The sequence below is a fragment of the Nothobranchius furzeri genome, chromosome 17, assembly GCF_043380555.1.
Source record: "Nothobranchius furzeri strain GRZ-AD chromosome 17, NfurGRZ-RIMD1, whole genome shotgun sequence".
NCBI lineage: Eukaryota > Metazoa > Chordata > Actinopteri > Cyprinodontiformes > Nothobranchiidae > Nothobranchius > Nothobranchius furzeri.
Window position 1 is genome coordinate 43,958,647 of NC_091757.1, and position 21,211 is coordinate 43,979,857.

At 42.0% G+C, this 21,211-nt stretch overlaps 1 protein-coding gene across 2 annotated transcripts in view; it reads right to left on the reverse strand.

Moving 5' to 3' along the window:
- The window catches only part of LOC107396386 (mucin-3B), a 94,542-nt gene that overhangs the window by 9,630 nt on the left and 63,701 nt on the right, over positions 1-21,211 (reverse strand). For both annotated transcript variants that reach the window (XM_070546087.1, XM_070546088.1), the window contains one exon: positions 1-21,211. This exon is cut by the window's right edge and continues 28,517 nt beyond it. In XM_070546087.1, the coding sequence (XP_070402188.1) occupies positions 1-21,211 (21,211 nt within the window).

The window sequence follows — 21,211 nt, forward strand, 5'->3', positions numbered from 1 at the left end:
CAGGAATTTCAACAGCCTCGCCAACAACTGTGTGCCCCAGATTCAGTGATGTGGGGTTGGACGTGGTTGTTTCTTCTGCTGCTATTAATTGTGTTATTCCATTGAGCGATGGGGATGTTTTTAAGTCACTGTTCTCATGCTTTCTTTCTTCATGAGAAGATGAACGCGTGGTGGATAAAGATGGAACCGACAAATGGTTTTTTGCTTGTGCTGTTGATGTTGCAATGAACTTTTGATGAGTCCTTGTGGTAGTTTCACTATTGCTTTCATTGATATTGTTCACAATTTCTTGGTCCGAAGCGTGATATGGTCCATCAGTCACAGTCTTTGAAGTTGATGTTGCATTTACCTTAAACACAGTCTGAATTTTATCTGGGGAGAGATTTCCATCTTTAATTCCATCCATTTTTGGTATGCTTGTTATCTGCTCTCCAAATTCACTATCAGAACTAACTGATGAAGTTCCATTACTGTCTGAATCTTTTTCTGAAGGCTGAATTTCAATATTGTCTAAAGATGGGTGAATCTCAGTGGTCTGGGCAATGGGCTTTGATGTAACAAAAACATTACTGTCTGCACTTGGCATTGTGGTTGTACTGAGTTGAGGAACAGATTCAACAATGTTGTTTTTTTTCCCCGAATTATCTGGATAATCATCATCCAAATCATCATCATAAGTATATGGATGTATGGGTTTTTGGCCATTTGTATTAGGGTACGTTATGGTTGTGGTTGATGATACATTGTGAAAAGAATGGTCAGTCTGTGGTTTTCGTGGTTTAATGGTGTCTGACTTCACATGCTCAACTGACTTTTGGGAAGCTGCTGCAGAGTATGTCGGGGAAGCAGTTGTGTGAGACTGGGCCATTTCGTTTGACGTTACTGAAGTTGAGATGACCTTTGAAGTTTGTTCAATGGAAAGGTGTTGACTTGAGATCGTGCTAGTTGAATATTCATTAGCATTGTTTAATTTACTGGTTGCTTTTGTTGAATCATATTTAGGAGATGCTATGGTTAGGGTTGAATATGTGGCTGAATCTGCAAATGTAGGAGTAAAAGTAGTAGTACTTGCAGTCCCTGAACCCTCCAGGTCTTCCTTTATGTCGAAGGGTTGCGTCATTGTAACTGCTATGACACCTGCAGCTTCTTCTGTCTGGACGTTTGGGTAAAGCAAAGAAGATGTAACAATGGAGAGAGTATCTACATCAATGATTGTATCATCGTTGGCATTGATTTCTGGTGTGGGACTGTCTGGACTTATATCATCTTTGGCTCTAGACCACTGTTCATCTCTCTCTTTTATTGTGATGGAAGTGCTACTTGATGGCTGAGACATTTTCAGGACCATAGTAGGTGTTCCTTTTTTTAGGTCAGTCTCAACTTGCTTGCTGTTAGAGGTAACAATCTCAACTTGTTGGTCAATAATGCTCTGGTATAGAATGGTGGGTAATGGGATTGACACTGATTGGTTGTCATCTTGCTTTGGCTGACTGGTTTTGATGGCATCCATTCCGGTGGTATGGGAAGTTTTAAAGGGTGATTTTGTGGCTTCCTCATCCAAATTAACTGCTCCAATTGTGGAACTGACCATCATTGCTGGTGGGGGGGTTAACATATCTTTATTATAAATTGACAATATGTCAACTGAGGGAATGTTGTTACTCAAAGCTAGCTCAGTTGGCTTTTTGGTTGCATAAGTGGAAGGAGTCACAGATTCCAAAGCAGAAGGCTGGGAGGTTGCAGACGGGAGAGATGAAAGCCGAAAATTATCATCTGATAAGGGGACCTCTGTGGATGTTGTTGTTCTTCCTGTTTTGAAAGCAGGGGGCACAACAGAATCAGCAGTCTTATCAGCATCTGGGAATGAACGTGTATCTGGTCCACGTGGAGGTGGCTGATTGTAGGGGGTACCAGAAACTTCATCATCTGAAGAAGCATCAATTAAATCTCCACTGCCTGATGCAGAGAAGTAAGTTTGAGTACTGGTCAGATGTGCTGATTGGGCTGAGATTACCATTTTCATATCTGATGTGTTATCAGCCTCACTTGTTTCAACCTCATCTGTTGCAACAATGTATTCATTTTGGGATATTGTGGTCATTTCATTAAGCCCAATATAAGGCCCATGTATTTTTTGGCTTAATTGGGACACAAAAGGAACATTAAACTGTGTTTGCATTTCTGTAGTAGTTTCATTTAAGTCTCCAGATATGTCACCTCCTGAGCTCACTATATCAGATATGGATTCAACCAACCCACCGCTTGCTGAGTAATTATAGTCCTCCTCTTCTGTCACTACTGGGACTGTAGAAATTTGAGAAATTATGTCAGGAGTTGGGTTCCAGGTGCTGTCTTCAGGCAGTTTGGTAGTTGAATCTACCAAGGACTTATTATTATTGTGAGAAGCTAATAAACTCTGAAATGTGTCTATACTTGAACCCAAAACAGGTTGTGTGGAAACAGAAACGTTCCCAGGTTTCTCTGGGATAGAAACAGAGGATGAATGAAAATATGTGGGAGAGGAAGACGGAAGTCCCTTGAAAAATGTATTTATAGGTTTTAGACTGCTGTCACTAGTTGTTCTTGTGGTGTCAAATGTAAAAGATGTTGAACCTACTTCATGCATTTTTGGAACCATATCTGAAGAAACTGATGTGGGAATATCTGTGCCGTAAGTTGATGTGGCTGTAGGAACAAGTGTTGTTGAACTATGTCTTGTTTGAGATTTGGTTGGAACAGTAAGTGATGACAACAAGATAAACACTGGAGAAGGAGTGGTAGGTGCTACAGTTGTCCCAGAAGTGGATTGACTAGGGCTGTATCCAGAACTTTTAGCTTCTGTGGTTATGGGTGGTAATGCTGTTTCTGAAGATAACATTGTTGCTGTACTGGCAGATGTAATAGTTGATCTTGTCAGTAGAGTTGGGACTGTGCCATCAAAGACTGTGGATACTGGTGGTTCCATTTGAAGAGACGGCAGTAGTGTCTTATGTGCTTCATGTCCATCTGTTATTCCAGGTGATTTAGCTGTTGGTGCCTCCGAAGTATAAGGAGATGAAGATGAACCTTCGAGAGAAATAGTTGAGCTTAACACAAGTGTGGTTTGGCTTCCTGAGCCCTCATGATCTAATTGCGCAATGGTAAGGGACTTTTCTGGCATATCTGTAACATAATAACCTGTGGGTGTCATTGTCTTTTCTATGTAGACACTCTCAAAAAGCTCTGCTGGAGGGTTTGTAGTGGTTATGGGTGGTAATGCTGTTTCTGAAGATAACATTGTTGCTGTACTGGCAGATGCACTAGTTGATCTTGTCAGTAGAGTTGGGACTGTGCCATCAAAGACTGTGGATACTGGTGGTTCCATTTGAAGAGACGGCAGTAGTGTCTTATGTGCTTCATGTCCATCTGTTATTCCAGGTGATTTAGCTGTTGGTGCCTCCGAAGTATAAGGAGATGAAGATGAACCTTCGAGAGAAATAGTTGAGCTTAACACAAGTGTGGTTTGGCTTCCTGAGCCCTCTTGATCTAATTGCGCAATGGTAAGGGACTTTTCTGGCATATCTGTAACATAATAACCTGTGGGTGTCATTGTCTTTTCTATGTAGACACTCTCAAAAAGCTCTGCTGGAGGGTTTGTAGTGGTTATGGGTGGTAATGCTGTTTCTGAAGATAACATTGTTGATGTACTGGCAGATGCACTAGTTGATCTTGTCAGTAGAGTTGGGACTGTGCCATCAAAGACTGTGGATACTGGTGGTTCCATTTGAAGAGACGGCAGTAGTGTCTTATGTGCTTCATGTCCATCTGTTATTCCAGGTGATTTAGCTGTTGCTGCCTCCAAAGTATAAGGAGATGAAGATGAACCTTCGAGAGAAATAGTTGAGCTTAACACAAGTGTGGTTTGGCTTCCTGAGCCCTCTTGATCTAATTGCGCAATGGTAAGGGACTTTTCTGGCATATCTGTAACATAATAACCTGTGGGTGTCATTGTCTTTTCTATGTAGACACTCTCAAAAAGCTCTGCTGCAGGGTTTGTAGTGGTTATGGGTGGTAATGCTGTTTCTGAAGATAACATTGTTGATGTACTGGCAGATGCACTAGTTGATCTTGTCAGTAGAGTTGGGACTGTGCCTTCAAAGACTGTGGATACTGGTGGTTCCATTTGAAGAGATGGCAGTAGTGTCTTATGTGCTTCATGTCCATCTGTTATTCCAGGTGATTTAGCTGTTGCTGCCTCCGAAGTATAAGGAGATGAAGATGAACCTTCGAGAGAAAGAGTTGAGCTTAACACAAGTGTGGTTTGGCTTCCTGAGCCCTCTTGATCTAATTGCGCAAAGGTAAGGGACTTTTCTGGCATATCTGTAACATAATAACCTGTGGGTGTCATTGTCTTTTCTATGTAGACACTCTCAAAAAGCTCTGCTGGAGGGTTTGTAGTGGTTATGGGTGGTAATGCTGTTTCTGAAGATAACATTGTTGCTTTACTGGCAGATGCACTAGTTGATCTTGTCTGTAGAGTTGGGACTGTGCCATCAAAGACTGTGGATACTGGTGGTTCCATTTGAAGAGACGGCAGTAGTGTCTTATGTGCTTCATGTCCATCTGTTATTCCAGGTGATTTAGCTGTTGGTGCCTCCGAAGTATAAGGAGATGAAGACGAACCTTCGAGAGAAATAGTTGAGCTTAACACAAGTGTGGTTTGGCTTCCTGAGCCCTCTTGATCTAATTGCGCATTGGTAAGGGACTTTTCTGGCATATCTGTAACATAATAACCTGTGGGTGTCATTGTCTTTTCTATGTAGACACTCTCAAAAAGCTCTGCTGGAGGGTTTGAAGTGGTTATGGGTGGTAATGCTGTTTCTGAAGATAACATTGTTGCTGTACTGGCAGATGCACTAGTTGATCTTGTCAGTAGAGTTGGGACTGTGCCATCAAAGACTGTGGATACTGGTGGTTCCATTTGAAGAGACGGCAGTAGTGTCTTATGTGCTTCATGTCCATCTGTTATTCGAGGTGATTTAGCTGTTGGTGCCTCCAAAGTATAAGGAGATGAAGATGAACCTTCGAGAGAAATAGTTGAGCTTAACACAAGTGTGGTTTGGCTTCCTGAGCCCTCTTGATCTAATTGCGCAATGGTAAGGGACTTTTCTGGCATATCTGTAACATAAGAACCTGTGGGTGTCATTGTCTTTTCTATGTAGACACTCTCAAAAAGCTCTGCTGGAGGGTTTGTAGTTGTTTCTGTGCTGAACAGTGAGGAAGCAAGGGAAGACACCGTTGGTTTGCTGGACAAGACAATTGTATAATCAGCAGACTTTGTTTCATCTGTTTTTGATGATGTTTTTGAAGAGGATGTTACTTCTGCCAAAGAGCTTGCATATGGAAATGAAGCTGCATCAATGACTGACGTGTTTGAGCTTATTGTGCTTGGACTTTCTCTTCCTGAGCCCTCTAGTTCTGCATGGGTTATGGTGGATTTGCCATCAATACTGGTAAAAGGAGATAGTGAAGAAATTGCTGTCTGATCAGTAACAAGATCGTAATCCTTCTCAATGGAAGCTGCTGTTGTCTTTTTGGTGCCAAACAATGAAGACGCTGTAGAAGATGCTGTGTCATTGGTAGATATCTCTGTTGTCTGATCATCTAAACTCTGTGGATATGCTTTGGAAGAAGAAGAATCTTCTATTGCTGTTACAGGTATGCCCTCAATCCTACTACTGACTAAAGCTTGTTGTTTGTCAGAAGTTACTGACAAAAGTTCCTCTGTGCTGTATGGTGGTGATGCTGTGTAGACAGTTGGTTTTGACATTTCACTTGAAGAAGGTATGTGCGATGAAGACATTGCACTGAGTGTTGAATAAGCAGTAGTTGTGGTAATTGATGACTGATCAGTGGTACCATCAACACTGTGTTTTGAAGTCTCTGACTCTGAGGAGATTAAGATAGATGTGTTTGAAGGTTTAAATGTTGAGCCAGTGAGGAATGAAGATGACTCCACATGTGTAGAAGATGCACTACTTGATCTTGTCAGTAGAGTTGGGGCTGTGTCATCAAAGATTGTAGGTACTGATGGTTCCTTTTGAGGAGATGGCAGAATTGTCTTATATGTTTCATGTCCATCTGTTATTCCAGGTGATTTAGCTGTTGGTGCCTCCGAAGTAGATGGAGATGAAGATGAACCTTTGCGAGAAGTAGTTGAGCTTAACACAAGTGTGGTTTGGCTTCCAGAGCCTTCTTGATCTAATTGCGCATTGGTAAGGGACTTTTCTGGCATATTTGTAACATAAGAACCTGTGGGTATCATTGTCTTTTCTATGTAGACACTCTCTAAAAGCTCTGCTGGAGGGTTTGTAGTTGTTTCTATGCTGAACAGTGAGGAAGCGAAGGAAGACTCCGTTGGTTTGCTGGACATGACATTTGTATAATCAGCAGACTTTGTTTCATCTGTGTTTGATGATGTTTTTGAAGAGGATGTTACTTCTGCCAAAGAGCTTGCATGTGGAAATGAAGATGCATCACTGACTGACATACTTGAGCTTATTGTGCTTGGACTTTCGCTTCCTGAGCCCTCTAGTTCTGCAAGGGTTATGGTTGATTTGCCATCAATACTGGTGAAAGGAGATAGTGAAGACATTGCTGTCTCATCAGACACAAGATCGTAATCTTTCTCAATTGAAGCTGCTGTTGTCTTTTTGGTGCTGAACAAAAAAGAAGCTGTAGAAGATGCTGTGTCGTTGGTAGACATCTCTGTTGTCTGATCATCTAAACTCTGTTGATATGCTTTGGAAGAAGAGGAATCTTCTATTGCTGTTACAGGTATGCCCTCAATCCCACTAGTGACTGAAACTTGTTGTTTGTCAGAAGTTACTGACAAAAGTTCCTCTGTGCTGTAAAGTGGTGATGCTATGTAGACAGTTGGTTTTGACATTTCACTTGATGAAGGTATGTGCGATGAAGACATCGTACTGAGTGTTGAATAAGCAGTAGTTGTGGTCAATGATGATTGATCTGTGGCACCATCAACACTGTGTTTTGAAGCCTCTGACTCTGAGGAGATTAAGATAGATGTGTTTGAAGGTTTAATTGTTGAGCCAGTGAGGAATGAAGATGACTCCACAAGTGTAGAAGATGCACTACTTGATCTTGTCAGTAGAGTTGGGGCTGTGTCATCAAAGACTGTAGGTACTGATGGTTCCTTTTGAGGAGATGGCAGAATTGTCTTATATGTTTCATGTCCATCTGTTATTCCAGGTGATTTAGCTGTTGGTGCCTCCGAAGTAGATGGAGATGAAGATGAACCTTTGCGAGAAGTAGTTGAGCTTAACACAAGCGTGGTTTGGCTTCCAGAGCCCTCTTGATCTAATTGCGCAATGGTAAGGGACTTTTCTGGCATATCTGTAACATAAGAACCTGTGGGTATCATTGTCTTTTCTATGTAGACACTCTCAAAAAGCTCTGCTGGAGGGTTTGTAGTTGTTTCTGTGCTGAACAGTGAGGAAGCGAGGGAAGACTCTGTTGGTTTGCTGGACATGACATTTGTATAATCAGCAGACTTTGTTTCATCTGTTTTTGAAGAGGATGTTACTTCTGCCAAAGAGCTTGCATGTGGAAATGAAGATGCATCACTGACTGACGTGTTTGAGCTCATTGTGCTTGGACTTTCACTTCCTGAGCCCTCAAGTTCTGTAAGGGTTATGGTAGATAGTGAAGACATCACTGTCTCATCAGTAACAAGATCGTAATCCTTCTCAATTGGTCCGGCTGTTGTCTTTTTGGTGCTGAACAATGAATAAGCTGTAGAAGATGCTGTGTCAATGGTAGATATCTCTATTGTCTGATCATCTAAGCTCTGTTGATATGTTTTGGGAGAAGAAGAATCTTCTATTGCTGTTACAGGTATGTCCTCAGTCCTACCAGTGACTGAAGCTTGTTGTTTGTCAGAGGTTACTGACAAAATTTCCTCTGTGCTGTAAAGAGGTGATGCTGTGTAGACAGTTGCTTTTGACATTTCACTTGATGAAGGTATGTGTGATGAAGACATCGTACTGAGTGTTGAATAAGCAGTAGTTGTGCTCATTGATGACTGATCCGTGGCACCATCAACACTGTGTTTTGAAGTCTCTGACTCTGAGGCGATTAAGATAGATGTGCTTGAAGGTTTAACTGTTGAGCCAGTGAGGAATGAAGATGACTCCACACGTGTAGAAGATGCACTAGTTGATCTTGTCAGTAGAGTTGGGGCTGTGTCATCAAAGACTGTGGATACTGATGGTTCCATTTGAAGAGATGGCAGAAGTGTCTTATTTGTTTCTTGTCCATCTGTTATTCCAGGTGATTTAGCTGTTGGTGCCTCCGAAGTAGATGGAGATGAAGATGAACCTTTGCGAGAAGTAGTTGAGCTTAACACAAGTGTGGTTTGGCTTCCAGAGCCTTCTTGATCTAATTGTGCAATGGTAAGGGACTTTTCTGGCATATCTGTAACATAAGAACCTGTGGGTATCATTGTCTTTTCTATGTAGACACTCTCAAAAAGCTCTGCTGGAGGGTTTGTAGTTGTTTCTGTGCTGAACAGTGAGGAAGCGAGGGAAGACTCCGTTGGTTTGCTGGACATGACATTTGTATAATCAGCAGACTTTGTTTCATCTGTGTTTGATGATGTTTTTGAAGAGGATGTTACTTCTGCCAAAGAGCTTGCATGTGGAAATGAAGATGCATCACTGACTGACATACTTGAGCTTATTGTGCTTGGACTTTCGCTTCCTGAGCCCTCTAGTTCTGCAAGGGTTATGGTTGATTTGCCATCAATACTGGTGAAAGGAGATAGTGAAGACATTGCTGTCTCATCAGACACAAGATCGTAATCTTTCTCAATTGAAGCTGCTGTTGTCTTTTTGGTGCTGAACAAAAAAGAAGCTGTAGAAGATGCTGTGTCGTTGGTAGACATCTCTGTTGTCTGATCATCTAAACTCTGTTGATATGCTTTGGAAGAAGAGGAATCTTCTATTGCTGTTACAGGTATGCCCTCAATCCCACTAGTGACTGAAACTTGTTGTTTGTCAGAAGTTACTGACAAAAGTTCCTCTGTGCTGTAAAGTGGTGATGCTATGTAGACAGTTGGTTTTGACATTTCACTTGATGAAGGTATGTGCGATGAAGACATCGTACTGAGTGTTGAATAAGCAGTAGTTGTGGTCAATGATGATTGATCTGTGGCACCATCAACACTGTGTTTTGAAGCCTCTGACTCTGAGGAGATTAAGATAGATGTGTTTGAAGGTTTAATTGTTGAGCCAGTGAGGAATGAAGATGACTCCACAAGTGTAGAAGATGCACTACTTGATCTTGTCAGTAGAGTTGGGGCTGTGTCATCAAAGACTGTAGGTACTGATGGTTCCTTTTGAGGAGATGGCAGAATTGTCTTATATGTTTCATGTCCATCTGTTATTCCAGGTGATTTAGCTGTTGGTGCCTCCGAAGTAGATGGAGATGAAGATGAACCTTTGCGAGAAGTAGTTGAGCTTAACACAAGCGTGGTTTGGCTTCCAGAGCCCTCTTGATCTAATTGCGCAATGGTAAGGGACTTTTCTGGCATATCTGTAACATAAGAACCTGTGGGTATCATTGTCTTTTCTATGTAGACACTCTCAAAAAGCTCTGCTGGAGGGTTTGTAGTTGTTTCTGTGCTGAACAGTGAGGAAGCGAGGGAAGACTCTGTTGGTTTGCTGGACATGACATTTGTATAATCAGCAGACTTTGTTTCATCTGTTTTTGAAGAGGATGTTACTTCTGCCAAAGAGCTTGCATGTGGAAATGAAGATGCATCACTGACTGACGTGTTTGAGCTCATTGTGCTTGGACTTTCACTTCCTGAGCCCTCAAGTTCTGTAAGGGTTATGGTAGATAGTGAAGACATCACTGTCTCATCAGTAACAAGATCGTAATCCTTCTCAATTGGTCCGGCTGTTGTCTTTTTGGTGCTGAACAATGAATAAGCTGTAGAAGATGCTGTGTCAATGGTAGATATCTCTATTGTCTGATCATCTAAGCTCTGTTGATATGTTTTGGGAGAAGAAGAATCTTCTATTGCTGTTACAGGTATGTCCTCAGTCCTACCAGTGACTGAAGCTTGTTGTTTGTCAGAGGTTACTGACAAAATTTCCTCTGTGCTGTAAAGAGGTGATGCTGTGTAGACAGTTGCTTTTGACATTTCACTTGATGAAGGTATGTGTGATGAAGACATCGTACTGAGTGTTGAATAAGCAGTAGTTGTGCTCATTGATGACTGATCCGTGGCACCATCAACACTGTGTTTTGAAGTCTCTGACTCTGAGGCGATTAAGATAGATGTGCTTGAAGGTTTAACTGTTGAGCCAGTGAGGAATGAAGATGACTCCACACGTGTAGAAGATGCACTAGTTGATCTTGTCAGTAGAGTTGGGGCTGTGTCATCAAAGACTGTGGATACTGATGGTTCCATTTGAAGAGATGGCAGAAGTGTCTTATTTGTTTCTTGTCCATCTGTTATTCCAGGTGATTTAGCTGTTGGTGCCTCCGAAGTAGATGGAGATGAAGATGAACCTTTGCGAGAAGTAGTTGAGCTTAACACAAGTGTGGTTTGGCTTCCAGAGCCTTCTTGATCTAATTGTGCAATGGTAAGGGACTTTTCTGGCATATCTGTAACATAAGAACCTGTGGGTATCATTGTCTTTTCTATGTAGACACTCTCAAAAAGCTCTGCTGGAGGGTTTGTAGTTGTTTCTGTGCTGAACAGTGAGGAAGCGAGGGAAGACTCCGTTGGTTTGCTGGACATGACATTTGTATAATCAGCAGACTTTGTTTCATCTGTGTTTGATGATGTTTTTGAAGAGGATGTTACTTCTGCCAAAGAGCTTGCATGTGGAAATGAAGATGCATCACTGACTGACATGCTTGAGCTTATTGTGCTTGGACTTTCGCTTCCTGAGCCCTCTAGTTCTGCAAGGGTTATGGTTGATTTGCCATCAATACTGGTGAAAGGAGATAGTGAAGACATTGCTGTCTCATCAGAAACAAGATCGTAATCTTTCTCAATTGAAGCTGCTGTTGTCTTTTTGGTGCTGAACAAAAAAGAAGCTGTAGAAGATGCTGTGTCATTGGTAGACATCTCTGTTGTCTGATCATCTAAACTCTGTTGATATGCTTTGGAAGAAGAGGAATCTTCTATTGCTGTTACAGGTATGCCCTCAATCCTACTAGTGACTGAAACTTGTTTGTCAGAAGTTACTGACAAAATGTCCTCTGTGCTGTAAAGTGGTGATGCTGTGTAGACAGTTGTTTTTGACATTTCACTTGAAGAAGGTTTGTGCGATGAAGACATCGTACTGAGTGTTGAATAAGCAGTAGTTGTGGTCAATGATGACTGATCTGTGGCACCATCAACACTGTGTTTTGAAGCCTCTGACTCTGAGGAGATTAAGATAGATGTGTTTGAAGGTTTAATTGTTGCGCCAGTGAGGAATGAAGATGACTCCACAAGTGTAGAAGATGCACTACTTGATCTTGTCAGTAGAGATGGGGCTGTGTCATCAAAGACTGTAGGTACTGATGGTTCCTTTTGAGGAGATGGCAGAAGTGTCTTATATGTTTCATGTCCATCTGTTATTCCAGGTGATTTAGCTGTTGGAGCCTCCGAAGTAGATGGAGATGAAGATGAACATTTGCGAGAAGTAGTTGAGCTTAACACAAGTGTGGTTTGGCTTCCAGAGCCCTCTTGATCTAATTGCGCAATGGTAAGGGACTTTTCTGGCATATCTGTAACATAAGAACCTGTGGGTATCATTGTCTTTTCTATGTAGACACTCTCAAAAAGCTCTGCTGGAGGGTTTGTAGTTGTTTCTGTGCTGAACAGTGAGGAAGCGAGGGAAGACTCTGTTGGTTTGCTGGACATGACATTTGTATAATCAGCAGACTTTGTTTCATCTGTTTTTGAAGAGGATGCTACTTCTGCCAAAGAGCTTGCATGTGGAAATGAAGATGCATCACTGACTGACGTGTTTGAGCTCATTGTGCTTGGACTTTCACTTCCTGAGCCCTCAAGTTCTGCAAGGGTTATGGTAGATAGTGAAGACATCACTGTCTCATCAGTAACAAGATCGTAATCCTTCTCAATTGGTCCGGCTGTTGTCTTTTTGGTGCTGAACAATGAATAAGCTGTAGAAGATGCTGTGTCAATGGTAGATATCTCTATTGTCTGATCATCTAAGCTCTGTTGATATGTTTTTGGAGAAGAAGAATCTTCTATTGCTGTTACAGGTATGTCCTCAGTCCTACCAGTGACTGAAGCTTGTTGTTTGTCAGAAGTTACTGACAAAATTTCCTCTGTGCTGTAAAGAGGTGATGCTGTGTAGACAGTTGCTTTTGACATTTCACTTGATGAAGGTATGTGTGATGAAGACATCATACTGAGTGTTGAATAAGCAGTAGTTGTGCTCATTGATGACTGATCCGTGGCACCATCAACACTGTGTTTTGAAGTCTCTGACTCTGAGGCGATTAAGATAGATGTGCTTGAAGGTTTAACTGTTGAGCCAGTGAGGAATGAAGATGACTCCACAAGTGTAGAAGATGCACTAGTTGATCTTGTCAGTAGAGATGGGGCTGTGTCATCAAAGACTGTAGGTACTGATGGTTCCTTTTGAGGAGATGGCAGAAGTGTCTTATATGTTTCATGTCCATCTGTTATTCCAGGAGATTTAGCTGTTGGTGCCTCCGAAGTAGATGGAGATGAAGATGAACATTTGCGAGAAGTAGTTGAGCTTAACACAAGCGTGGTTTGGCTTCTAGAGCGCTCTTGATCTAATTGCGCAATGGTAAGGGACTTTTCTGGCATATCTGTAACATAAGAACCTGTGGGTATCATTGTCTTTTCTATGTAGACACTCTCAAAAAGCTCTGCTGGAGGGTTTGTAGTTGTTTCTGTGCTGAACAGTGAGGAAGCGAGGGAAGACTCTGTTGGTTTGCTGGACATGACATTTGTATAATCAGCAGACTTTGTTTCATCTGTTTTTGAAGAGGATGTTACTTCTGCCAAAGAGCTTGCATGTGGAAATGAAGATGCATCACTGACTGACGTGTTTGAGCTCATTGTGCTTGGACTTTCACTTCCTGAGCCCTCAAGTTCTGCAACGGTTATGGTAGATAGTGAAGACATCACTGTCTCATCAGTAACAAGATCGTAATCCTTCTCAATTGGTCCGGCTGTTGTCTTTTTGGTGCTGAACAATGAATAAGCTGTAGAAGATGCTGTGTCAATGGTAGATATCTCTATTGTCTGATCATCTAAGCTCTGTTGATATGTTTTGGGAGAAGAAGAATCTTCTATTGCTGTTACAGGTATGTCCTCAGTCCTACCAGTGACTGAAGCTTGTTGCTTGTCAGAGGTTACTGACAAAATTTCCTCTGTGCTGTAAAGAGGTGATGCTGTGTAGACAGTTGCTTTTGACATTTCACTTGATGAAGGTATGTGTGATGAAGACATCATACTGAGTGTTGAATAAGCAGTAGTTGTGCTCATTGATGACTGATCCGTGGCACCATCAACACTGTGTTTTGAAGTCTCTGACTCTGAGGCGATTAAGATAGATGTGCTTGAAGGTTTAACTGTTGAGCCAGTGAGGAATGAAGATGACTCCACAAGTGTAGAAGATGCACTAGTTGATCTTGTCAGTAGAGTTGGGGCTGTGTCATCAAAGACTGTGGATACTGATGGTTCCATTTGAAGAGATGGCAGAAGTGTCTTATTTGTTTCTTGTCCATCTGTTATTCCAGGTGATTTAGCTGTTGGTGCCTCCGAAGTAGATGGAGATGAAGGTGAACCTTTGCGAGAAGTAGTTGAGCTTAACACAAGTGTGGTTTGGCTTCCAGAGCCTTCTTGATCTAATTGCGCAATGGTAAGGGACTTTTCTGGCATATCTGTAACATAAGAACCTGTGGGTATCATTGTCTTTTCTATGTAGACACTCTCAAAAAGCTCTGCTGGAGGGTTTGTAGTTGTTTCTGTGCTGAACAGTGAGGAAGCGAGGGAAGACTCTGTTGGTTTGCTGGACATGACATTTGTATAATCAGCAGACTTTGTTTCATCTGTTTTTGAAGAGGATGTTACTTCTGCCAAAGAGCTTGCATGTGGAAATGAAGATGCATCACTGACTGACGTGTTTGAGCTCATTGTGCTTGGACTTTCACTTCCTGAGCCCTCAAGTTCTGCAAGGGTTATGGTAGATAGTGAAGACATCACTGTCTCATCAGTAACAAGATCGTAATCCTTCTCAATTGGTCCGGCTGTTGTCTTTTTGGTGCTGAACAATGAATAAGCTGTAGAAGATGCTGTGTCAATGGTAGATATCTCTATTGTCTGATCATCTAAGCTCTGTTGATATGTTTTGGGAGAAGAAGAATCTTCTATTGCTGTTACAGGTATGTCCTCAGTCCTACCAGTGACTGAAGCTTGTTGTTTGTCAGAGGTTACTGACAAAATTTCCTCTGTGCTGTAAAGAGGTGATGCTGTGTAGACAGTTGGTTTTGACATTTCACTTGATGAAGGTATGTGCGAAGAAGACATCGTACTGAGTGTTGAATGAGCAGTAGTTGTGGTCATTGATGACTGATCCGTGGCACCATCAACACTGTGTTTTGAAGTCTCTGACTCTGAGGAGATTGAGATTGATGCGTTTGAAGGTTTAGTTGTTGAGCCAGTGAGGAATGAAGATGACTCCACAAGTGTAGAAGATGCACTAGCTGATACTGTCAGTAGAGTTGGGGCTGTGCCATCAAAGACTGTGGATACTGGTGGTTCCTTTTGAAGAGATGGCAGTAGTGTCTTATATGTTTCATGTCCATCTGTTATTCCAGGTGATTTAGCTGTTGGTGCCTCCGAAGTAGATGGAGATGAAGATGAACCTTTGCGAGAAGTAGTTGAGCTTAACACAAGCGTGGTTTGGCTTCCAGAGCCCTCTTGATCTAATTGCGCAATGGTAAGGGACTTTTCTGGCATATCTGTAACATAAGAACCTGTGGGTATCATTGTCTTTTCTATGTAGACACTCTCAAAAAGCTCTGCTGGAGGGTTTGTAGTTGTTTCTGTGCTGAACAGTGAGGAAGCGAGGGAAGACTCTGTTGGTTTGCTGGACATGACATTTGTATAATCAGCAGACTTTGTTTCATCTGTTTTTGAAGAGGATGTTACTTCTGCCAAAGAGCTTGCATGTGGAAATGAAGATGCATCACTGACTGACGTGTTTGAGCTCATTGTGCTTGGACTTTCACTTCCTGAGCCCTCAAGTTCTGCAAGGGTTATGGTAGATAGTGAAGACATCACTGTCTCATCAGTAACAAGATCGTAATCCTTCTCAATTGGTCCGGCTGTTGTCTTTTTGGTGCTGAACAATGAATAAGCTGTAGAAGATGCTGTGTCAATGGTAGATATCTCTATTGTCTGATCATCTAAGCTCTGTTGATATGTTTTGGGAGAAGAAGAATCTTCTATTGCTGTTACAGGTATGTCCTCAGTCCTACCAGTGACTGAAGCTTGTTGTTTGTCAGAGGTTACTGACAAAATTTCCTCTGTGCTGTAAAGAGGTGATGCTGTGTAGACAGTTGCTTTTGACATTTCACTTGATGAAGGTATGTGTGATGAAGACATCATACTGAGTGTTGAATAAGCAGTAGTTGTGCTCATTGATGACTGATCCGTGGCACCATCAACACTGTGTTTTGAAGTCTCTGACTCTGAGGCGATTAAGATAGATGTGCTTGAAGGTTTAACTGTTGAGCCAGTGAGGAATGAAGATGACTCCACAAGTGTAGAAGATGCACTAGTTGATCTTGTCAGTAGAGATGGGGCTGTGTCATCAAAGACTGTAGGTACTGATGGTTCCTTTTGAGGAGATGGCAGAAGTGTCTTATATGTTTCATGTCCATCTGTTATTCCAGGTGATTTAGCTGTTGGTGCCTCCGAAGTAGATGGAGATGAAGATGAACATTTGCGAGAAGTAGTTGAGCTTAACACAAGCGTGGTTTGGCTTCCAGAGCCCTCTTGATCTAATTGCGCAATGGTAAGGGACTTTTCTGGCATATCTGTAACATAAGAACCTGTGGGTATCATTGTCTTTTCTATGTAGACACTCTCAAAAAGCTCTGCTGGAGGGTTTGTAGTTGTTTCTGTGCTGAACAGTGAGGAAGCGAGGGAAGACTCTGTTGGTTTGCTGGACATGACATTTGTATAATCAGCAGACTTTGTTTCATCTGTTTTTGAAGAGGATGTTACTTCTGCCAAAGCGCTTGCATGTGGAAATGAAGATGCATCACTGACTGACGTGTTTGAGCTCATTGTGCTTGGACTTTCACTTCCTGAGCCCTCAAGTTCTGCAAGGGTTATGGTAGATAGTGAAGACATCACTGTCTCATCAGTAACAAGATCGTAATCCTTCTCAATTGGTCCGGCTGTTGTCTTTTTGGTGCTGAACAATGAATAAGCTGTAGAAGATGCTGTGTCAATGGTAGATATCTCTATTGTCTGATCATCTAAGCTCTGTTGATATGTTTTGGGAGAAGAAGAATCTTCTATTGCTGTTACAGGTATGTCCTCAGTCCTACCAGTGACTGAAGCTTGTTGTTTGTCAGAGGTTACTGACAAAATTTCCTCTGTGCTGTAAAGAGGTGATGCTGTGTAGACAGTTGCTTTTGACATTTCACTTGATGAAGGTATGTGTGATGAAGACATCATACTGAGTGTTGAATAAGCAGTAGTTGTGCTCATTGATGACTGATCCGTGGCACCATCAACACTGTGTTTTGAAGTCTCTGACTCTGAGGCGATTAAGATAGATGTGCTTGAAGGTTTAACTGTTGAGCCAGTGAGGAATGAAGATGACTCCACAAGTGTAGAAGATGCACTAGTTAATCTTGTCAGTAGAGTTGGGGCTGTGTCATCAAAGACTGTGGATACTGATGGTTCCATTTGAAGAGATGGCAGAAGTGTCTTATTTGTTTCTTGTCCATCTGTTATTCCAGGTGATTTAGCTGTTGGTGCCTCCGAAGTAGATGGAGATGAAGGTGAACCTTTGCGAGAAGTAGTTGAGCTTAACACAAGCGTGGTTTGGCTTCCAGAGCCCTCTTGATCTAATTGAGCAATGGTAAGGGACTTTTCTGGCATATCTGTAACATAAGAACCTGTGGGTATCATTGTCTTTTCTATGTAGACACTCTCAAAAAGCTCTGCTGGAGGGTTTGTAGTTGTTTCTGTGCTGAACAGTGAGGAAGCGAGGGAAGACTCCGTTGGTTTGCTGGACATGACATTTGTATAATCAGCAGACTTTGTTTCATCTGTGTTTGATGATGTTTTTGAAGAGGATGTTACTTCTGCCAAAGAGCTTGCATGTGGAAATGAAGATGCATCACTGACTGACATGCTTGAGCTTATTGTGCTTGGACTTTCGCTTCCTGAGCCCTCTAGTTCTGCAAGGGTTATGGTTGATTTGCCATTAATACTGGTGAAAGGAGATAGTGAAGACATTGCTGTCTCATCAGACACAAGATCGTAATCTTTCTCAATTGAAGCTGCTGTTGTCTTTTTGGTGCTGAACAAAAAAGAAGCTGTAGAAGATGCTGTGTCGTTGGTAGACATCTCTGTTGTCTGATCATCTAAACTCTGTTGATATGCTTTGGAAGAAGAGGAATCTTCTATTGCTGTTACAGGTATGCCCTCAATCCTACTAGTGACTGAAACTTGTTGTTTGTCAGAAGTTACTGACAAAAGTTCCTCTGTGCTGTAAAGTGGTGATGCTGTGTAGACAGTTGGTTTTGACATTTCACTTGAAGAAGGTATGTGCGATGAAGACATCGTACTGAGTGTTGAATAAGCAGTAGTTGTGGTCAATGATGACTGATCTGTGGCACCATCAACACTGTGTTTTGAAGCCTCTGACTCTGAGGAGATTAAGATAGATGTGTTTGAAGGTTTAATTGTTGCGCCAGTGAGGAATGAAGATGACTCCACAAGTGTAGAAGATGCACTACTTGATTTTGTCAGTAGAGTTGGGGCTGTGTCATCAAAGACTGTAGGTACTGATGGTTCCTTTTGAGGAGATGGCAGAAGTGTCTTATATGTTTCATGTCCATCTGTTATTCCAGGTGATTTAGCTGTTGGTGCCTCCGAAGTAGATGGAGATGAAGATGAACCTTTGCGAGAAGTAGTTGAGCTTAACACAAGCGTGGTTTGGCTTCCAGAGCCCTCTTGATCTAATTGCGCAATGGTAAGGGACTTTTCTGGCATATCTGTAACATAAGAACCTGTGGGTATCATTGTCTTTTCTATGTAGACACTCTCAAAAAGCTCTGCTGGAGGGTTTGTAGTTGTTTCTGTGCTGAACAGTGAGGAAGCGAGGGAAGACTCTGTTGGTTTGCTGGACATGACATTTGTATAATCAGCAGACTTTGTTTCATCTGTTTTTGAAGAGGATGTTACTTCTGCCAAAGAGCTTGCATGTGGAAATGAAGATGCATCACTGACTGACGTGTTTGAGCTCATTGTGCTTGGACTTTCACTTCCTGAGCCCTCAAGTTCTGCAAGGGTTATGGTAGATAGTGAAGACATCACTGTCTCATCAGTAACAAGATCGTAATCCTTCTCAATTGGTCCGGCTGTTGTCTTTTTGGTGCTGAACAATGAATAAGCTGTAGAAGATGCTGTGTCAATGGTAGATATCTCTATTGTCTGATCATCTAAGCTCTGTTGATATGTTTTGGGAGAAGAAGAATCTTCTATTGCTGTTACAGGTATGTCCTCAGTCCTACCAGTGACTGAAGCTTGTTGTTTGTGAGAGGTTACTGACAAAATTTCCTCTGTGCTGTAAAGAGGTGATGCTGTGTAGACAGCTGCTTTTGACATTTCACTTGATGAAGGTATGTGTGATGAAGACATCGTACTGAGTGTTGAATAAGCAGTAGTTGTGCTCATTGATGACTGATCCGTGGCACCATCAACACTGTGTTTTGAAGTGTCTGACTCTGAGGCGATTAAGATAGATGTGCTTGAAGGTTTAACTGTTGAGCCAGTGAGGAATGAAGATGACTCCACAAGTGTAGAAGATGCACTAGTTGATCTTGTCAGTAGAGTTGGGGCTGTGTCATCAAAGACTGTGGATACTGATGGTTCCATTTGAGGAGATGGCAGAAGTGTCTTATTTGTTTCTTGTCCATCTGTTATTCCAGGTGATTTAGCTGTTGGTGCCTCCGAAGTAGATGGAGATGAAGATGAACCTTTGCGAGAAGTAGTTGAGCTTAACACAAGTGTGGTTTGGCTTCCAGAGCCTTCTTGATCTAATTGCGCAATGGTAAGGGACTTTTCTGGCATATCTGTAACATAAGAACCTGTGGGTATCATTGTCTTTTCTATGTAGACACTCTCAAAAAGCTCTGCTGGAGGGTTTGTAGTTGTTTCTGTGCTGAACAGTGAGGAAGCGAGGGAAGACTCCGTTGGTTTGCTGGACATGACATTTGTATAATGAGCAGACTTTGTTTCATCTGTGTTTGATGATGTTTTTGAAGAGGATGTTACTTCTGCCAAAGAGCTTGCATGTGGAAATGAAGATGCATCACTGACTGACATGCTTGAGCTTATTGTGCTTGGACTTTCGCTTCCTGAGCCCTCTAGTTCTGCAAGGGTTATGGTTGATTTGCCATCAATACTGGTGAAAGGAGATAGTGAAGACATTGCTGTCTCATCAGACACAAGATCGTAATCTTTCTCAATTGAAGCTGCTGTTGTCTTTTTGGTGCTGAACAAAAAAGAAGGTGTAGAAGATGCTGTGTCGTTGGTAGACATCTCTGTTGTCTGATCATCTAAACTCTGTTGATATGCTTTGGAAGAAGAGGAATCTTCTATTGCTGTTACAGGTATGCCCTCAATCCTACTAGTGACTGAAACTTGTTGTTTGTCAGAAGTTACTGACAAAAGTTCCTCTGTGCTGTAAAGTGGTGATGCTGTGTAGACAGTTGGTTTTGACATTTCACTTGAAGAAGGTATGTGCGATGAAGACATCGTACTGAGTGTTGAATAAGCAGTAGTTGTGGTCAATGATGACTGATCTGTGGCACCATCAACACTGTGTTTTGAAGCCTCTGACTCTGAGGAGATTAAGATAGATGTGTTTGAAGGTTTAATTGTTGCGCCAGTGAGGAATGAAGATGACTCCACAAGTGTAGAAGATGCACTACTTGATCTTGTCAGTAGAGTTGGGGCTGTGTCATCAAAGACTGTAGGTACTGATGGTTCCTTTTGAGGAGATGGCAGAAGTGTCTTATATGTTTCATGTCCATCTGTTATTCCAGGTGATTTAGCTGTTGGTGCCTCCGAAGTAGATGGAGATGAAGATGAACCTTTGCGAGAAGTAGTTGAGCTTAACACAAGCGTGGTTTGGCTTCCAGGGCCCTCTTGATCTAATTGCGCAATGGTAAGGGACTTTTCTGGCATATCTGTAACATAAGAACCTGTGGGTATCATTGTCTTTTCTATGTAGACACTCTCAAAAAGCTCTGCTGGAGGGTTTGTAGTTGTTTCTGTGCTGAACAGTGAGGAAGCGAGGGAAGACTCTGTTGGTTTGCTGGACATGACATTTGTATAATCAGCAGACTTTGTTTCATCTGTTTTTGAAGAGGATGTTACTTCTGCCAAAGAGCTTGCATGTGGAAATGAAGATGCATCACTGACTGACGTGTTTGAGCTCATTGTGCTTGGACTTTCACTTCCTGAGCCCTCAAGTTCTGCAAGGGTTATGGTAGATAGTGAAGACATCACTGTCTCATCAGTAACAAGATCGTAATCCTTCTCAATTGGTCCGGCTGTTGTCTTTTTGGTGCTGAACAATGAATAAGCTGTAGAAGATGCTGTGTCAATGGTAGATATCTCTATTGTCTGATCATCTAAGCTCTGTTGATATGTTTTGGGAGAAGAAGAATCTTCTATTGCTGTTACAGGTATGTCCTCAGTCCTACCAGTGACTGAAGCTTGTTGTTTGTCAGAGGTTACTGACAAAATTTCCTCTGTGCTGTAAAGAGGTGATGCTGTGTAGACAGTTGCTTTTGACATTTCACTTGATGAAGGTATGTGTGATGAAGACATCGTACTGAGTGTTGAATAAGCAGTAGTTGTGCTCATTGATGACTGATCCGTGGCACC